The sequence below is a fragment of the Cucurbita moschata genome, unplaced genomic scaffold (genome assembly GCF_002738365.1).
Source record: "Cucurbita moschata cultivar Rifu unplaced genomic scaffold, Cmos_1.0 Cmo_Scf00036, whole genome shotgun sequence".
Classification (NCBI taxonomy): domain Eukaryota; kingdom Viridiplantae; phylum Streptophyta; class Magnoliopsida; order Cucurbitales; family Cucurbitaceae; genus Cucurbita; species Cucurbita moschata.
Window position 1 is genome coordinate 683,259 of NW_019268552.1, and position 18,165 is coordinate 701,423.

The 18,165-nt window shown below is 36.3% G+C and overlaps 2 protein-coding genes and 1 long non-coding RNA gene across 5 annotated transcripts; 2 read left to right on the top strand and 1 right to left on the bottom strand.

Annotated features, from left to right (window-relative positions):
* The first annotated feature begins 5,625 nt into the window (after nucleotides 1-5,625).
* On the top strand, nucleotides 5,626-6,731 carry LOC111431544. The gene is made up of 3 exons (XR_002708515.1): nucleotides 5,626-6,170; nucleotides 6,362-6,612; nucleotides 6,686-6,731. It is a non-coding gene; the product is annotated as an uncharacterized LOC111431544 (long non-coding RNA).
* Nucleotides 6,732-7,192: 461 nt separating this feature from the next.
* LOC111431540 (serine/threonine-protein kinase ATM-like) lies at nucleotides 7,193-11,688 on the top strand. Of its 3 annotated transcripts, none has more exons than XM_023068219.1 (2): nucleotides 7,193-7,426; nucleotides 7,809-11,688. In XM_023068219.1, exon 2 carries the CDS (start codon nucleotides 7,862-7,864, stop codon nucleotides 11,183-11,185), a length of 3,324 nt encoding a protein of 1,107 aa, XP_022923987.1. In that variant the 5' UTR covers nucleotides 7,193-7,426; nucleotides 7,809-7,861; the 3' UTR covers nucleotides 11,186-11,688. The 3 variants fall into 3 exon arrangements, with proteins under 3 accessions (XP_022923987.1, XP_022923985.1, XP_022923986.1); XM_023068217.1 differs by having other exon boundaries at nucleotides 7,193-7,417; XM_023068218.1 differs by lacking the exon at nucleotides 7,193-7,426 and adding an exon at nucleotides 7,433-7,571.
* A 1,218-nt stretch (nucleotides 11,689-12,906) lies between these two features.
* Nucleotides 12,907-14,407, bottom strand: LOC111431542 (dof zinc finger protein DOF5.6). Its single transcript, XM_023068221.1, has 2 exons — nucleotides 14,220-14,407; nucleotides 12,907-14,112 (listed from the first exon to the last, which is right to left on the bottom strand). The coding sequence occupies exons 1-2, from the start codon at nucleotides 14,268-14,270 to the stop codon at nucleotides 13,174-13,176; spliced, it is 990 nt and encodes a 329-aa protein (XP_022923989.1). The 5' UTR covers nucleotides 14,271-14,407; the 3' UTR covers nucleotides 12,907-13,173.
* Between the last annotated feature and the right edge of the window lie 3,758 nt (nucleotides 14,408-18,165).

An 18,165-nucleotide genomic window follows, 5' to 3' on the forward strand; every position in this document is an offset into this window, starting at 1 on the left:
AAAAAAAAAAAAAAAAAAAAAAAAAAGGAATTTTGATTTTTTTTTCTGAAAAAATTTATAACCTAATTTTCAAGCATGTACATTTTTTATTCACCTATTGCCGACATGATCACAACAATAACAACCCTAATTAGGAGCCTAATCTAATATTGATTAATTATTATCAAATCTCTTTAATTAATACACTAACCTAATCTTATTACAATATATATTTTTTAATAAGATGTAAAATATATTTTAAATGAAGAAAAAAAAAATATATATATATATATATTTTTCATAGTGGAGCACATAAAGTGTGATTGAACTTAATTGGATAAGAAGATATAAAGGGTATATATGAGAATCTATTTATTAATTATTATTATTATTTTCCTGGCTGCATATTTTTGTATATTAATTATTGTAAGTAACCAAAGTCAAATTTGTACCTAATGAGAAGATAATACATTATTATTTTTTCAACCGTAATATATATATTCATTGATTTATTTTCGACATTTTTAATAAATAATTGTCACGCTAACTTACATTATTGTATTGATTACTAATAATGGTTTGTTATACTTGTCATCTTACTTCAACTTGAGATATATAATAAATAAATTTATTTTATAATAAAATAAATTCTCAATTACGAGATTTTTTTCGACTCTCCACGTTTGAATTTAAAAAAATGTTATCATATTCTCACGACAACCACTGTAACAGCCTAAGCCCACCGCTAGTAGATATTGTCTACTTTGAGCCTTAAATAATGTCTAAACTTTTAAATTATTATTATTTTTTTCCTAATATTAGGCCTTGCAAATAAAGAAAACAAGAGGGGCAGCAAGCAATGGACAAAAGCTACCTCTTTAATTATACCCTAAGTATGGAGAGGAAAGAGGACACAGGGAAGATGGAGAATATTGTTAAAATAGAGATAATGACCAAAGTTTAGGTCAATAGTTAGGTTTACGTGCATGGAACCCATTTGCAAAAAAAAAAAAAAAAACCCTAATTTTTAAAATAATTTAGATTCTTTCTAATGGTCAACTTACATTTATACGATAACATCGAGTCATGGACGGTCGATGTGAGATCACAAACTTAATGTAATTTTCAAACGAGAGCGACTATAGTTTTGGTCGATAAAAATCATTTTTAAGTATTTAAAAAAAAAGTAACATTATGTGAATATTTGAAAGAAAAGAAAAATTGAGTAAATAATAGCCAATAATTCATTGGTACAAAAGTGGAGACAATCGTATTATTTCATTTTAGTGGAATTTTAATTTTATTGCCATATATTGATGCAATGCCAAAAGCAAAAGCCTAAATGAGTGTTTGAATGCCGATGTGATTTATGTTCATCTTGGCCTCTTGTGTCCATTGATTTGCAAGTCACGTTTTGTTTGAATTCGTTCGGTGTAAATTAACTTTTTAAAGAAAGAAGAAAAAGAAAAAAAATCAACTACCAGCGTTCACGTTTATCCCAATTATATAAATATGTATAAAAGATCACGATACGTAATTAGGTCAATACCGATAATTGAAAAAGACGATTAGGATTACTGAACTACTCGAAGAAGTTCAAGAATTAGCAATATTGACTTTGAGAAATAATTTTTCGGTGGCTTTTTTAGCTACTCAAAACGTCAATCTAGTTACAAGAACAGAAGCATGCTATATTATAATTACTGACCGTATCAAGCCACTTTATGACATCATTAATTAATATTGATATTGATTTTATTTATTTGAAATCATTACTGACCAACTTACTTTTTGACTCGAAAAATGGTGATAGAAAAATAGAAGTCGAGAATACATCCAAAAACTTTAGAATGGAAAACATTTTGACTAAGGTAGATGACCTGTCCTCCTTTAGTTGATTCCATCCCGACAATCAATTTGATTCTCAACAAATTATTTATTTGTTTTTAGTTTATTCCATTACAGCTTGTAGTTTTTTAAAAGTAAGAACGTCTAGAAAAGCTCGAATTCTCGATATAATTTTTACATCAATTGGTCTTTATCAATTAAATCGCCGAAACTAATCTTATTCGAACACGAACATGAACACGAACGCTATAAAGAAAGAAAGAAATGGGTAGTGGATGTTAGGGGATATGGTCTTTAATAATGCATAAAGGTGAAGGGTGCTATCAAATCAATGAGGAGAAAAGAGGAGTCTTCCAAGCTTGAGCTAATGATTTTTCTTTGCTTTTTCATTTACAAGGGAGCTTTAATTTGTTAAAGATGTATGGTCTTCCATTCACAAATGCTATTACATTGCCATTATTGTGTAGTGCCCCCAACTCATCCAATGACAAAGATTGATTGTAATTTGGTGACCCTTTAATTTTTAATGTCATTGCCGAGTATCGTCGTGCCGTGGAGCTAGATAGTATCTTTTTTATTTTGATAACAGTTTGCAAAACGAGAGAAAGAATATGTAAGATCTCACTTCGGTTGGAGAAGTGAACGAAGCCTTTCTTATAAGGGTGTGAGAATCTCTCCCTAGTGAACACGTTTTAAAATCATGAGGCTGACGGCGATACGTAACGGGCCAAAACGGACAATAAAAAACGCTGAGGGAAGACAGCAAATTGATCCCGGCAAAATTCCACTTCTCATGATGAAAAAATGTGTTTTTTTTTTAATAAATAGAAGAATTTAACTTTATTTTCAATAGACAATGATTTTATGAGCTTGGTCTTTCACCCAATCATGCATAACTTGTGGGACCCTGCCACTCGTATCTTTCCATTTTGTTTTGCATGAAAAAGAAATTTGCATTGAAGTCCTCAAATTCAAGCTATTTTCATAAATACCCCTACATTAATTTTATTCTCCAAATATCCCAACAACGATACAAGCGTTATGGTATACATTATGAATACCAACAAATAAGGGGTAAAAGTGAAACATAATTTTGCATTAGGGTTAAATATGAAATATTTTAGGGTTTTATTTGAAAACGGGCCGAATTTTTTGATTGGATAAGTGGTTAATTGAACTCGGCCCATTTAGGCCCATATGTAAAAGATTTCATAGTTAGGCCCACTTAATTAAGCCCAAGATATTTTAACCTCCATCACGTGAGAAAAGATTCGAAGATATCGCGAAAGGAGGATGAAATTCCAATTCATCTCGACCGTCCACGTGTTACGGGATAACAGAGCACCGCCATTATCGCAAGAGGGTATATAAAGCCAAATTTCTGATTGTTCTATGTAATCGCTGCAGATAAGAAAAAGCAATAAAGAATCAGACTACGGAACTCCAGGGGAGAACGAAAGCGGTGAATATGTTGAGGTTCAGTTCGAAGAGGCTTCTAGGGATTGCGTCGGGGAATATGGCGGCACCGGCGGTTCAAGTCGTTCCGCGTTTCTATCATGAGAGGGTTATTGATCACTACAACAACCCTCGAAATGTTGGATCGTTTGATAAGAACGATCCGACGGTCGGCACTGGCCTCGTCGGTGCGCCTGCCTGTGGCGATGTTATGAAGCTTCAGATCAAGGTTGATGAGAAGACTGGTAAGGTTGTTGATGCTTGCTTCAAGACGTTCGGCTGCGGTTCGGCGATTGCTTCCTCGTCGTTGGGTTCGTTTTCTTATTTTTATCCTTGATTTTTGTTCCTGGGAGATGTTAAGCGCAATTCTGATATTTTAATCCTTCGAGAACGCGTCATTTTTTTTTTTAGTCCAGGATTTTGTGAATTAATGTATTTCTTGAGTTTTTTGAATTGTCGTTGTTATGGTGGATTTGTTTTATTTTCTGTTTATGTATTTGTGATATTTTATCGCTGTACTATTCTTAAGGATAAAGGGGTGGGCTTTTAAACGTCGTACCTTTCTTTTATATCGTTGTTGCGGACTTGATATCTGGGCTTCAATTGGAACCTTTGGGATAAATTGCTTACAGTTACCGGCTTGAGAATCTGTGTAGCCTGGCTTTTGTATAAATGGGTGCTGAGTTTTTTTGAATGGGACAAAAATACTATTGAAGTTTTCATGAGAAACGTCACCATAGGGATTCCCATTGTTTGTCAATCTCCATGGCCTTTGGAAATCCTGTCATGATCATCTAACGTGGTTCCCCCAAGGCCGGTGGGAGTGCCACTCTCTCTTTCTTTATTGTTCGGAATATGCAAAATTAAAATCTTGGTCTCTTTGTGAGCCTTCACTTGGAGTAAAATCTAATGTGGTTCTCCCAAGGTTTATTTATTTATTTATTTATTATTATTTTTTTATTACATATGGGATAGAGTGGTTTATCTCTCTCCGTATTCTGCCCGTGTATTTGTTCTTTACAAGTTCTAAGTACTTTTATGGAGTTAACAGTAAATTGTATCTATGTCCTCCTAAATGAGTTTTGAGGTGTTAGGCCCTTGTCTTTTTGAATTGGAGGTGAATCGTGAATCTTTTGGTCCTGATCAGATCATATGTGTAGATAAACCTTCATTGATATGTGGATTTTGAACCTGCAGCTACAGAAATGGTGAAAGGGAAGCAAATGGAAGAAGCCTTAACCATTAAAAATTCGTAAGTTAACATTCATTTTTAACCTTTTCATCTCATTCTTGTTCAACATGTTTTCCATACATTATTCATTTGATTTGGGTTATTTGCGAACATCCACTACTGACCATCTTAAAATTTGATTTCTATCTACAGCTTATGCCTCTAAATTTGAATTTTTGTTTCTATTGATTGAACAACAAACATGTAACAACTATAGTTTTCTTGTGCACTGAATGACGTGTATTTCAGTTGGTATTTAGCTTCGGTGAAGGATCCCATATTTTCTTACTTGCATGTTAAGGCAGGCAGTCGTGTCATTAGTTAGCAGGTTTAGGATCACGAACTAAAACAAGCTTGCAGTTTAAATGCCCTGAAGACCCTTTGAAAAAGTTGTTAATGATGTAAAAATAATGGTATCAACTTGGTTTTCCTCCCTCTCATTCTTTCTGTGCACAATTCTCCTCTTGGATATTTTTGAATTTCGAGTCTCCAATTCGATGATTGCATTATTGCTAACAAGCCCTTTTGGCTTTGAGGTTTTAACTTGTGAAATAACGTGGGTGTATACCAATTCTGCAGGGAAATCGCAAAGCATCTCTCCCTACCGCCTGTTAAATTGCACTGCAGCATGCTTGCTGAAGATGCTATCAAGGCCGCTGTTAAAGATTATGAAGCGAAGCGTGCTAAGTTGGTGGATGGTGCTGACTCCCCTCCAGTGGAAAAGGCTTCAAGTGCTTAGCTAACTAATGATTGTAAATGATGTAAAAACTGCTATAGTCAAAATCTCCTGTCCAAGGTGCGAGTTCTCTTTCCAGTTTTTTATATAGGATGTCAATCATAAGTATCACCATATTTTACTTTAAATTGTGTTTCACCGATTTCCCCTTCCTGGGTGAAGTGGGTGAAAGTGTTGGACGGTTGGATTCTTGGTTCTTCAATCCCACGTTTGAAAGTCCAATGATGTTGCCGTGCCTATTTCACTGATTGTATGTACATTAACAGCTTACTGATTTAGATTGCTGTTTTCATTTCTATCTTTATAAAGCCGACTTTGGTATATGTTATATAAAACCCTGTAAAAAGTGGGAGAATTGATGTGACCTTTTGATTGGGTAAGTAATGTTTTGTTAATTAGATTTCTAGTCTCTTTGGGATGATTTTTCAACTTTTTTTGTAGATTCTTTTTTATGCTCGCAGCAAGGCATTTGAAATAGGTGTTGACTGTTCTGTTTTTATTAACAATTATGTTCTACATTGTGTATCTTTGTGTGCGAGTGGAGCCATATAAACAGGTTAGATGTTACAGTGCTTGGAGGGACTGATTATGATCATTATGATCATATGGCTGATTGGCTATTAGTTTTTGAAGCCTGATTCGCTAACAGAGCTTCTAATGTATGATCATCACTGACATTCCGTACTTCTTGAAAATGGATTTATAATATAGTTAGGGGCAGGCAGGGCATTCTGTCTCTTACAATTGTTTCAAAGTTATGCTTTTGATCTCAGTAGCAAAGCAGCTTTACCGACAAGTTAAACGAGGATGCAAATTATATAGCAGCAGTGGTTGGGGAGTTATTGGTAAAACGTTAGGAGGTTCTCCATGCATGGCAGCTCCCTGCCATCGAACAACAAGTTTTGCCTCTTCGTCTTAAAAGTACGCATATTATGTCAGTGCGAGACTTTAGAACTTTGTACCTTTCTTGGTTTGGTTTGGATAGAATAGAAGTCGCCTAGCGTGCATTTTGGCGAACAACTTTGTGTTCATCAAACATACCACTTAATTTGCAGTAAGCTACACTACAATTCACTAATTGAAGGTGTTCTTGCTGCAAACATTCGATGCAGAGGCCTTGGGTGGTAATCGAACTTGACTTCAGAAGTTGGTGTGATGAGTCGCCGTAAGATGTTCTAGCATTCCCTCTCCGGAATCTGTCCATCAATACCACACGGAGCTCATTGGAGAACACAGTACAATACTAACAGTCAAGAAAACGAGGGTCGCACTCCTAACTTAAACAACGGAGCGTGGTAGTCCACGTATAGATCTAAGGCAGGTCAGCTCCAAGTTGTCTGCTGCAGCTAAAGATGCTGATTTGGTAATCTGTTCTTCCAACTTCAAGACTTCTATCAAATAATCTATACAAAACTATTTTGTTCGGTTCATTGCAGCTTGCCATGATGAACAATCAGATGATTAAAGGAAACATTTGTAACTAAAGTTGGAACCATGTCCATGACAAATCACTTCACTGCATATAACAAGAACTTACGAATAATTGTTGATAATAAATTATGATATTTTCATTAAAATTGATGTCTCAACATCAACTGCCATGAATAAACAATGCCGTCTTAATTCTCTTTCCTTTTTTTCCCCTTACGGCCTGCTTATCTAAACCTAGTGTTGTTTGGTTTATTTGACTCATTTTAGATAAATGTCAATTACAAGTTAATTAAACAAATTAAAAAACAAATACTTACATAATATTTTAATACTATCTTGGAAATGACGTTATCCGTTTTAAGCGTTACTTAATTAACACGTGACGACAGTGTCGTTATCCGCTTAGATATACTCGAGTTGATCAAGTTCTAGGATCGAGTTGTCATAGGTCAATTTGTATTCCATAATTAGACCTTGATTCCAAATATATATATATATAAGAAGAAAAAAAAGCTTTATTAGTATTATTATTTGGGGAAAAAAAGAATGAAGGATGAAGAAGGCGAGTCTTGTTGGGATGGATTTGAAGTCGGCGCGGTGGAGGCGAAGAGAATGAGTAGTGGCTTTAAATTGAATGAAATTAGATTAGATTAAACTAATTACTTGTTCATAAGCCTTTCTCTGTCACCGTAATTGTGGAATCCTCGGCCTTTTTCCAAGCTTTTCAGCGCCTGCAAGTAAGATTTGTATGCTTTCTTTCTTCACGATTTCCCTTTCTTTGTCTTCCCGCTTTCACAATTATTATGCAAATATTCTCTCTCTCTCTCTCACACACTTTGAAGGCCTCGCTGTGATAATCCCGTAATATCTCTCCTTTAGGTTTCTACTCGGGTGAGTTTGATCTCTGTAAATTGCGTTTTCAAATCGGCTATTTTGTTATTCGTCTTGGAATCTCTCTTTCTGTTTTGTTCTTTTGTTTCCCACTCTGTGTTTTTGCTGCTGGAGTTTGTTGTTTGGTTGTTTTTGAGGTATTGTTTATTGGAGAATAGGTTTGTTTGATCGTTTTTTGTAATCAGTGTTGTAATGCTTATGGTTTTCTTTTTCCCCTTAATGTTTTCACTTCGTCAGCTTCATTGATGGTGTGGTTTTGATGATTTGGGGAAGACGTGGTTAGAGTAGGAATGGAAGACCCCAAAACCCCAGAAACCCTAAAAGTTCAAAGTCCTGCGATTGAAACTAGCGAGGATATTTCGGGGTTTTCTGGGTTGGCTGATTTGAGTGCGGGATTAACGGCGGAGATTCTGGTAGCTGAAAATGGCGTAGCGGTTAGTGATTGCAGTAACGAGGCTGAGATTAGCAATGTCGAATTCAGGAATGAGGAAGATGAGAAGAGAATAGATGGTTCTGAGAGAGAAATTTTGGATGCTGGTGTGGTTGCAGCAGGTGATGCTGAAGCAGACGGTGGTAATGGTGGTGAGGCTGAGAATGACCAGAAAGAAGGCAACACTGTGGAATTAGATGGTGTGTCTACAGGTGAGAATTCGGAAGTCCCCGGAGATGGTATGCCACTTGCAGTGGACTTCTCGAACGTTCAGCAGGAAGAACCAGAACCTTCCAAGTCGATCGGAACAGAAAAAATGTCGAAAGAAGCTGGAGATGAAAAACAGGTTATTGAAAATGGTCAAGAGCACAAATTTTCGGTTGGTGATGTGATATGGGTCAAGACGAAAAGTCAGACATGGTGGCCTGGGAAGATATATCCTTTGGATGCAGCAGAGAGTGACATAAGTAGCCGGGATGATAGTCTATTAGTTGGCTATTTTGGAAGCAGCCACATGACATGGTGCTCTCCATCTCAGTTGATACCCTTCGCTGATAACTTTGAGCAAATGTCTGGGAAATCCAAGTCTCGAAGCTTCCTCGGAGCCGTAGAGAAAGCCGTGGATGAGTTTGGTAGGTGTGTGAAGTTGGAGATGTCGTGTTCGTGTATTCCAGAACGAAATTACCCTTTAGAAGGTAATGGTGAATCAAAGGATACAACTTCCCTGCGTGGGCGCAAGTCTAGTCTACTTGCTAAATATTCTATTGCTCAGTATGAACCCGAAACATTCCTAGCACGTGTTAAGGGTCTTGCAGAGACTGTTTCCCTATGTGGAGCGTTTGAGTTGAGTATCCTATACAATCAATTAGCAGCTTTTCAAAGCTCAATAGGGCACCAGCAGTTACCTTTGCATCAACTCAGGGAATCTCATGATGATGAAGACAATGAGGTGGGCAAATCAGTGAGAAAAAGCAAAGTTGGTGTTACAGTTGCAGACGAAGAACAGGTAGAAGGGGGCACACAGAGCTCGCCATTAGAGACACCATCTATAGGATCAGATGTTCTGTGCGAAAAGATGGAAGGGAAGAATGAAGATCCTAACAAGGTTCTAGATGGAAGCATGGAAGCTAGGAAAAGGAGCTCCAGAAGAATGGCAATTTCTAATGGAGGAATAGAACCAAAATCTGCAAAGAGAAAAGGACATGAAAAAATTGAAGATTTTGAATCTAGTGAAATGGATTCCTCAATCAAGGGAGAGGTGATCAATCCATTAACAGATGAAATTAAGGATTCTGGTGTAGAAAACTTCGATGATGAGAGCAAAGGAACGTCGGAAAAGAGGTCCGAGACACGAGAGCGGAAGAAGAGCAAGTATTTATCTTTTCCATATATAAACTGGGGGCAGAAAGTTATGCCAGCTGAAACAGATGATATTAGAGCTCTTAAAATTTCTGGCGAAGATGCGGATGAATATGCAGTCGAGGGCCAGAATGAAACCCCATTGCTATCTAAATGCAGTGGCAAGTTCTGGAAGAAGTGGTACCGGAATATCACCAGTGGGAGCGATGTCGCTGATAATCAAGACTTGATGAGTGCATCACCAGCTGAGTTTCTCACTGAGCTTCATTTTACTGCTGTAGATTGTCTTTATCCAAACGAAATCAGCAACTTTGATGCGGTTGCGCAGTTCTTCTCCAGGTTTAGAATTTTGATGTTTCATGATGAATCTGTCAATGGTGGCCAAAATGAGGCAATGGCTGCCGATTTATTTTTTCTTGGGGGAAAGGTGTCGGAGGTTAAGCATCCTTCCTCGACGCCTAAATCTGGGATCAAGAAAAGAAAAGGTCAGGCAATGAAATCCGAACTAATCTCTGGTGATGTGGGTTTGACTGGACAACCTGATATATGTCCTGCAGGAGATGCACAGAAAAAAAGCCGTCTGACTTCCAATGTTAAGTCAAAAAAAGATGGAGATAGCTTGGGGAAATTGAAGACTAAATCCCTTTCTGCCTTGTCAGATGTGAACATTAACATAGATTCACCAGAGCTCGAACCTCTCTCACCCAATGGAATATCGAAGCGGAGGAAGCGAAAGAACAATGAATCACATCCCCAGAGTAAACCAACAATGGAGATACCAGATTTAAATGGAAGCGGTACCGTATCTGGCGTGTTGGTGGATAATCGGCAGGCTGTGAGCCATGTCGTCTCCCAACAAAAGTCTGAGCCAAAGAAGAGAAGGAAACTTGGAGCTACTAAGGAGCATTCGAAGGTGTCTACTGAATTCATGGATGTGAATAACAGCAATAAACCTGGTTCGTTTTTCATTGATCTACAGGTCACAGCTCCACAACCACTTGATGTAATTGTAGAGCAAAATAAAGTGGATTTTGCAGGAGCGCCTAACCAGTCAGTGAATTATCAGACAATTGGCCAAGATCAGAGCAAGACTGGGGGCAAAAAGCGAAAGAGGAAGGAGAAGGTTATCTCATCCTCTGATATACCTGATTTAAATCGAATGGGTATTGACATTAGTCAGGGAAAAGATTCCCAATTGACTAAACCTAAGAGGAGGAGGAGGAGGAGAAAAGGTGAAGCTAGTTTGAACCATCCAAATCCTTCTGACAGCAGATCATATATTTATAACAGAGTCGAAACTGATGGTGGAGGCTTAGGATCTCTTCTTCTTTTAACTTTCTCTTCAGAAGCTCCCTTACCTCCCCGGGAGCAAGTTATTAGTACGTTTAGCCAGTTTGGATCATTGAAGGAATCAGAGTTTCAGTTCAAAGATTCCACTGTTGAGATAGTTTTCCTCCGAAGCGCCGACGCCATGGAAGCAGTTCGGAGTTTAAAGAAGAACAACATTTTTGGCCCAACTCTTTTAAAATATCAGCTCTATCATCTCTCGGTTCCCCCCAAGACGTCGGAATCAGATCGGGCTTGCACGGCACTGGCGTATCCAGCTTCTGAGGGCACTCTGAACCCATCAAAATCAGGTGAATTAGGAAATCAAGCAGGTGAGACACCGCCTATAGAGTTTATAAGGAAGAATCTTCAGATGATGACGTCAATGTTGGAGAAGTCAGGAGACAATCTCTCCCCAGACATGAGAGCCAAATTGGAGAGCGATATTGAAGGCCTCCTCAAGAAGGTGAGTTCCATGGCGGGCCCTTCCTCAACGTAATAATGGAACCATTGTGGATGGATGGATGGATGGTGTTCGATCAGGTTATATCAAGCCAGCCAGCCCCTCGTTAGTCTTGTTGATGTATTGTAGGTGTAGTTTATGTATTCTGGAGGACACACAGATGTTAACCTATGCGATTCGTGGAGCTTCTCGTTTTTATTAGTACTGTCCCCCCTTCTCTTTGGTTACAGGATCATCGTGTAAGCAATGTGGAGCCTTTTTATTTCATGACATGATTCTCGCAGCGACCTCCTTAAGCCTGCGCACACGCTTAGCGTATGCTCTCCGAGGATCAAATTCCTCGGTTCAAGAAATCCAAGATGGTCATTGCAAGCAATTGGCTAATAATCTCTATAGGCCCCTTTGAATGGTGAAGTTGGTTGTGTTAAATCAATGGGCATTCGACTCACATGGTAAGTATGGACAACTTGAAGCTATGTTTTAACCATTTTCTGTAAGGTTCAATGGTATCTGAACTTCGTTTCATGGCATTATCATACCATTTCAAGTCTCAATATTCGTCTAAACTTTTGAATGAATTGAGTACGAATAAGGTGGAAGCCATTTTGGATTTTTCAATAGAAATGGGCGTGAAACACGGGGCAGGAATTTCACATGAGCATTTCTACAAACAGGTTGCAGACAAAGGTCCTAGAAGGGAGTAATAATTATGCGATGATAGAATGAACAGACTTCAGGCTCACGAATGAAAGCGAACAACAGAAGGAATCTACAAACCAAAACTTGCTATCTGTGTAGACTTTACACAGTCGAAAGCTTTCAGATTGAACGTCACCGGTGAAGACGATATATAGTATTTAGCCAACACGTCCGACTGCAAACGAGGAGCTTTCTCAATAAATATGAACAGTGGATCACACACATTGCCCTGTCGAGTTGCATACCCCATTGTCTTTCATGTTGGGGAGATCCCTCCTCTATCTTCGGTTTCCCTTTTAAATTTGTGTTTAATAGATTTTAAAATTTAAAATTGGTTAATAAGATTAATGGTTTATTTCATGATTAATAGATTTATATATTTTTTTTTAATCGAGTATAACTCAACAATAATTTACATAATTTTGTCTCTTGAAATCGAAAATTTTTATAGATCACTCCTTATGCTAAAAGACAAGTCATAAACTTATTTGACTCTTTTTTGTGACAAAAGAGATCATGGTCTTGCCATCCAGTGGATAAAATATTAATTATTCTATTTCACGGGGATGATTTCATCTCTTATTTTTAATATTTATTGAATTAAAAAATAATTATACACAAAAAAAAAATAATAATAATAGAAGACAAGTTTTTTTTTTCTTATTCTAGAAAATAGAAAGAAAAAATAATAATAAATTTAAAAATTGAAACGTTTTTTCCCTTCATTTATTCTTATATTCTTCAAAAACATAATATTGTACTAATTTTTTAAAAGTCTTTTTTTCTTAATTTATTCTTATATTCTTACATACAAATGTCTCCAATTTTACAGCCAAAAGTCATGCATGAGGCTTCCAATACAATGGAGGAATATTTGTTGCATGTTTTTTCTTTTTTAGGTTGAGTTTAATAGCATAACCATTAGAAGATTCGAGAGTGCCCGTTTTATATGAGTTGAGCTAAGTTCACATTAACTTCGATGCTCGTGTTTTATCAAGCTTAATTAATTATTAGACATAACAAATTAAATATAATTAGCACTTAAATAACAATAATAATTAGGCACCAAATCACACCTGTTTTTGTTTATACCACAAAAGCACTCCCTAGATAAGGTTCCTCAATATTACAAGAAAATCCTAAGAGAGAGCCTTGGATTTGCGACACTATCCCAAGGCCAAAGCAAAAATCAGACGCATTTTTGAAGGAACTGATAGCAAGAAAAAGGCACTAATTATGATAGCCACATTTGGACACTCCTTATAGTAACCAAGGCAAATAGTCGTTGATTTCGTTTGGTTTGTGTACCATTTCCCTATCAAATTTTACACCAATGGGTTCGTTGTAGATGGTCCATATCCATTCATCATCCCATTCCAAGACGACCCAATTCCATTTATGTATCCATACGATTCAACTTTGTCTGAACATCCCTGATCTTGCCATTCCAAAGCCAGAAGCTTTGTATTTGGTTTCACATCCATTGCATTTGGCTCCTCATTTGGTTCATGCTGATCATAAGGAATCATCAGTCCTTGTCCTATGGTGTTCCCATCGAGTGACAGCCCATATGGGGAGCAAAGGCCATGGAAACTCGGCGACAGAGTATGGCCGGCGGCGGCGATGTGATCTCCAGCTAGCCCACCAACCATGGCTAAGTGATCAGGGTTTGTAGGGTAATGAGCATTCCCAACAATGGCGTCCATTTTGGTGTCCATGAAATCAATGGGTCGAGTAGTGTGATGCTGGTGGTGACTTTCAAGCATTCCAATGGTGTATTTGGCGTCCATGAAACTTGGGGTTGTTCCAATGAGATGGTTGAAATGAGGGAATTGTACTTGGTCGGGAAATGAGAGATGGAGATCAGTGGGGTTGTGAATGTGATGGGCAGAAGAAGAAGAAGAGCCTTGGTGGTGATTTTGGGAGATGGGCTGTTGATTTTGTGGCTGTTGGTGTTGTGGGTCATTGGATTTCTTAGTAGTGGCAACTTTCTTGTTCTTTCGACAGCCACCACCGACAGGGATGTTACGAAGAGTGCCGCCTTTGGTCCAGTACCTACGACATGTCTTGCAAAAGTAACGCGGCTGGGTAAGGCTGTAATTGTTGTAGTAGCAAAATTTGGTGTGGGTTGAGTCACATCTTGGGCATTTCAGTGCTTGATCATGTGGGGGTCTAAGCCTCCTCTCTGTCAGTGGCCTTGAACATGACAGCATGTCCCCTGATAGCGACGAAGAATCCATGCCAGACTCCTCGTTAATGGTGCCCTGAAACCAAAGAAAAAAAACAGTCACAAAAAACAGAGACATTTGCTCTGTTCTGTTCTGTTTTCTGCTCTGTTCTGATAATCATGGGAATTGGTTGATGTTCTTACCTGCAGCCAATCAGAGGAGTCCATACAGACTTGTAGAGAAGTTAAACCCATATGAATGAAGAACAGATCAGAAAGAAAAAGATGTTTCCAGCAGCCAAACAAAAACTTCACTTCACAGTCACTCCATTGTTCCTCTGTTTCAGTTCCTCTGTTTATAAGAAGTGGATGTGAATAAGAAGGAAGAAAAAAAGGGTATATTTGAAGAGATGGAAGGGAGGGAGTGCGTTAGCAGATATGATGTCAAAGTGGGTCCCATCCCAAGACTGTGTGTAGGGTGGTGGTACCCCACAAGGAAGGGTAAAGCAAATCAAGAAATCCAAGGTGGCAGAATGGAGGGGTATGATTGGATGAGATGGTGCTGATGTGTAATTGAGGGGGATGGTAGTGAGAATTTTTGGGTCGTCGTTAAAGAAAGCATCTCGGCGTTGGGGTCCCAAAAATGGGTAGGACCCTCCTGGCCTCCCCCTCCTACAAGCAAAGGATAGATTCTTGCACACAACGGATGTCACGTGCCCACCAATCTCATGTTCTTCTGGGTTCTTCTTCTTTTTGTTTTATATGTGGCTCTGTTCTTTAGAACAGAGCAGCAACTGATAAGATGGATGGGTATTGTTGTTAAGGATCCATAGAAATGTAAAGGGAAAATGAAGAACATTTTAGAACATAATGGCTTCAGGAACACATTTACTTACAACATTTGGTGCTACAGAAATTAACAGAAAGAAGACATGTCACTGTCAACCAAAATACAAAAGTCGAGTCTGCACACCCCACGTTGGTTCCCTCTCTCTTTCTCTCTCTCGAGTTTTTTCGGGATCATATACATTCACTCTATTGAAATTTGTGTTTTTAGTTCTATACCGAAGTTGGAGATTCAAACATCTTATCTCGATAAAAGAAGTAGTTAACATTCTTGTGTTTTCTCGGGATCCTATATGTTCATTCTATCCAAACTCGTTTTTAGTTCAATATGGGTGTTAGAGATTCAAACATTATGTTTTAACGGTTAAATTAGGTTGTGTTGGATGCTCTCTCTCGACCATAATTTAAGTATTTGCTTCCGTATTCAATACAATATTGAGAAATTTAACCATTAAAGATTTTATTTTTGTTTGGAATATCTTTGCCTCCATTAAAAGATGTATTTATTTTATAAGATTCATACGAGATAAAGAGGCGGATAAAACTCTTTTTTTATTTTTTTTTTATTTCTCTTTTGTTCGAAAGGTTCGAGTGATCGTTCACATATTTATAATGTAATATTTGAAAATAAACCAAGTTTAAAATAAATAAATAGTTTTAATTTTAATTTTTAAAATTGTACAAAAAAAAATTCAAATATTTTTAAGAGGGGAAGAATCATAATAAATAAAAAAATAAAAAATAAAAAAAGCATAAATTTCAACTTAATTTTTTTTTTCTTTATATATAAAATCAATATTGAGATAATATTATATATCATAGTTGGGAGTGGCACATCATGATTCAAAATCACTTTTTTTTTTTTTTCTGTCAAATGTAAATAAAATAAGATTTTTTTATTTAAAAAAAAAAAATCAAAATCTTGAGTTTCAAGCAACCTCCAAGATGCTGGCATCTTTGATCTTCTCTTTATTTATGAACTTTAATTTGCATTTTTAACCTCCACCCTTTCTTTCTTTTCAATTTTCGTGCCCTTTTACTCCTCAATTTTAAAAAACTCCCTCGATTTTTATTTTTATTTTAAAAAACACCCCAAAGGTAAAATAAATAAATAAATAAATAAATTCCTAAAGGCCAATAAATAATCGACGCATTCAAAAGTTGGTTTTTTCTATTTTCTTTTTATTTGCAAAATGTTGTATTTTCTGGTTCTTTTTTAATTTGTGTGAGAGGGGAAATTTGATTTTTTTTTTAATACTTTTTTAGAAAAAAAAAATAATAATCTCAAAGTTTTCCCTCCGTCGCCGGTGCCGGCGGTAATTATAAAGCCGCAACTTTTGGTCCACACCGTAATTCTTAATTAAATCATTAAATTTGATAATCTATGACTTTACAATTTGAAGAAGAAAGGGACTAAAGGATGATGATCCAACGGTGCAGATCTCATCATGAACAGGCGTGATTTGTAAATGTGGTCCCCACTTTTATGTGATTCTGGTCAAACTTTGCCACCTCGTTATGGCTGCAGTCAACGTTCCTTTATTTTTCACCCATATACCTATTGTTCCCCGTATATTATATATATATATATATATATAATTAATTATATTCATTTTTAACTATTACATTAATTTTTGTATTTAAACAAATCTTATACAATAAAATTATAAATATTTTATTTAAAAAGTTTAAAATTTTAATTTTTTATTTTTTATTTTTTCTGACAATAATAATTTTCATATCTCTCGATCTTACTTTAATATAGACGAGATGTACTTTTTATACATCAAAGATTTTTGTTATTTATAATTCATATGATTCTGCCAACATAAGTATAATTCATGATTAAAGGCGTCGCTACTTTATTTGGGAAGTCATACGTCTAAATTCTCCTAATTGCCATGTGATATAATGTTTTTTAAAGCGGTAAAAAGAACAATTAATTTAATATTATATTCTTATATCTAATCAATTATGTTACTCTTTTTTCAACCATACTTCTTTTATGAGATAACCGTCCAAAAGTTTTTATTTAACCCTAAAATTGACTTTTTAAACCTTAAACTTCATCGTGGATGCGTGTCTAAGTCCATCGCTGACAGATATTGTCTGGTTTATTTGGTTACATATCGTCAGTTTCACCATTTTGAAATGTGTCTATTATGTAGAGATTTTCACACTCATGCTTCGTTCTCCTCTCACAATTGACCCCTCTTGACGGTCCAACGTTCTCGCTGACACACTGTTTGGTGTCTGACTTTGATACCATTTGTAACAGCCCAAGCCTACCACTAGCAAATATTGTCCGTCTTGCCCTGTTACGTATCGTCATAAGCCTCACGATGTGGGATCTCGCAATTCTAATGAAAATGTCTTCTTTGCTTATAACTTTAAGATATTTTTCACTTATGATCAATACATATGATCATGTTCTAATTCCAAACAAAAATCATGTTATTTACAAATAAACAATGGTCTCCTGAGGTAGAACAACAAAATGACGAGAGTTGCATTCAAAAGATATGTCTGTACTCATTGATTCGATACTCGACCATCACTACTACTATATTGAATCAGAATGGATTCGATATCAGCCGAGATAAAAATATGTGAGGGTGTTTAATTTTGAAAAGACAAGATGTTGTTGGGTGATAGAGAAATGTGATACATGAAGTCAAAAAGGATGGTTAATGGTATATGGTTAGAAGTAAAGAAAAGATAAAAAGAAGGAAGAGAGATTTATTTGAATTTTTTTAATTAAAAAAAAAAAAGAAAGATATACAAAATAGAATAAAATAAGGAAAGGGAAAATGGGTGCAATTAAAAAAAGAAAAAAAAATCCTTTCTTTTTTTATTTTTCTTCCCCAAATTCTTCTTCTAAATTCTTCTTTCTTTCTCCATTGCTTTACATCATTTCGTTGTTTAGTTCTTTGATTTTGATGGCAATGAGAAATGAGAATAAAGGGATTTTTGGGGAACGGGTTCAAATTTCGTTCTGTATTTGGAGTGAACGTTTGAATTAGAGTGAGTTTCGTATAAGACGTCAAACTCATGTTTGTCCTATAAAATTTTTAAGCACTAGACTTAGATGCTTCCTAAGATTTCTACTTACGTACTCGAGTTTAACATTTCTAAGTATAAAACGTTGAATTTGCACTACAAACGTCCTCTATTACTTAACCGGGTGCGTAGAATAGTTATCGAATTGATGAACTAGGTCGACCCATTTGATTTGGCTATGTCTTCCAAAACTATGATGTTTTTTTTTTTTTTTTTTTTTTTTTTTTTTTTTTTTTTTTTTTTT

What these genes read in the sequence shown, in the direction of transcription:
- LOC111431540 (XM_023068219.1), top strand. Translation starts at nt 7,862, where the DNA reads ATGGAAGACCCCAAAACCCCAGAAACCCTAAAAGTTCAAAGTCCTGCG.
- LOC111431542 (XM_023068221.1), bottom strand. Translation starts at nt 14,270, where the DNA reads ATGGGTTTAACTTCTCTACAAGTCTGTATGGACTCCTCTGATTGGCTG. An exon ending in ACTCCTCTGATTGGCTGCAG is followed by an intron (nt 14,113 to 14,219) that starts GTAAGAACATCA and finishes CTTTGGTTTCAG; the next exon opens with GGCACCATTAACGAGGAGTC.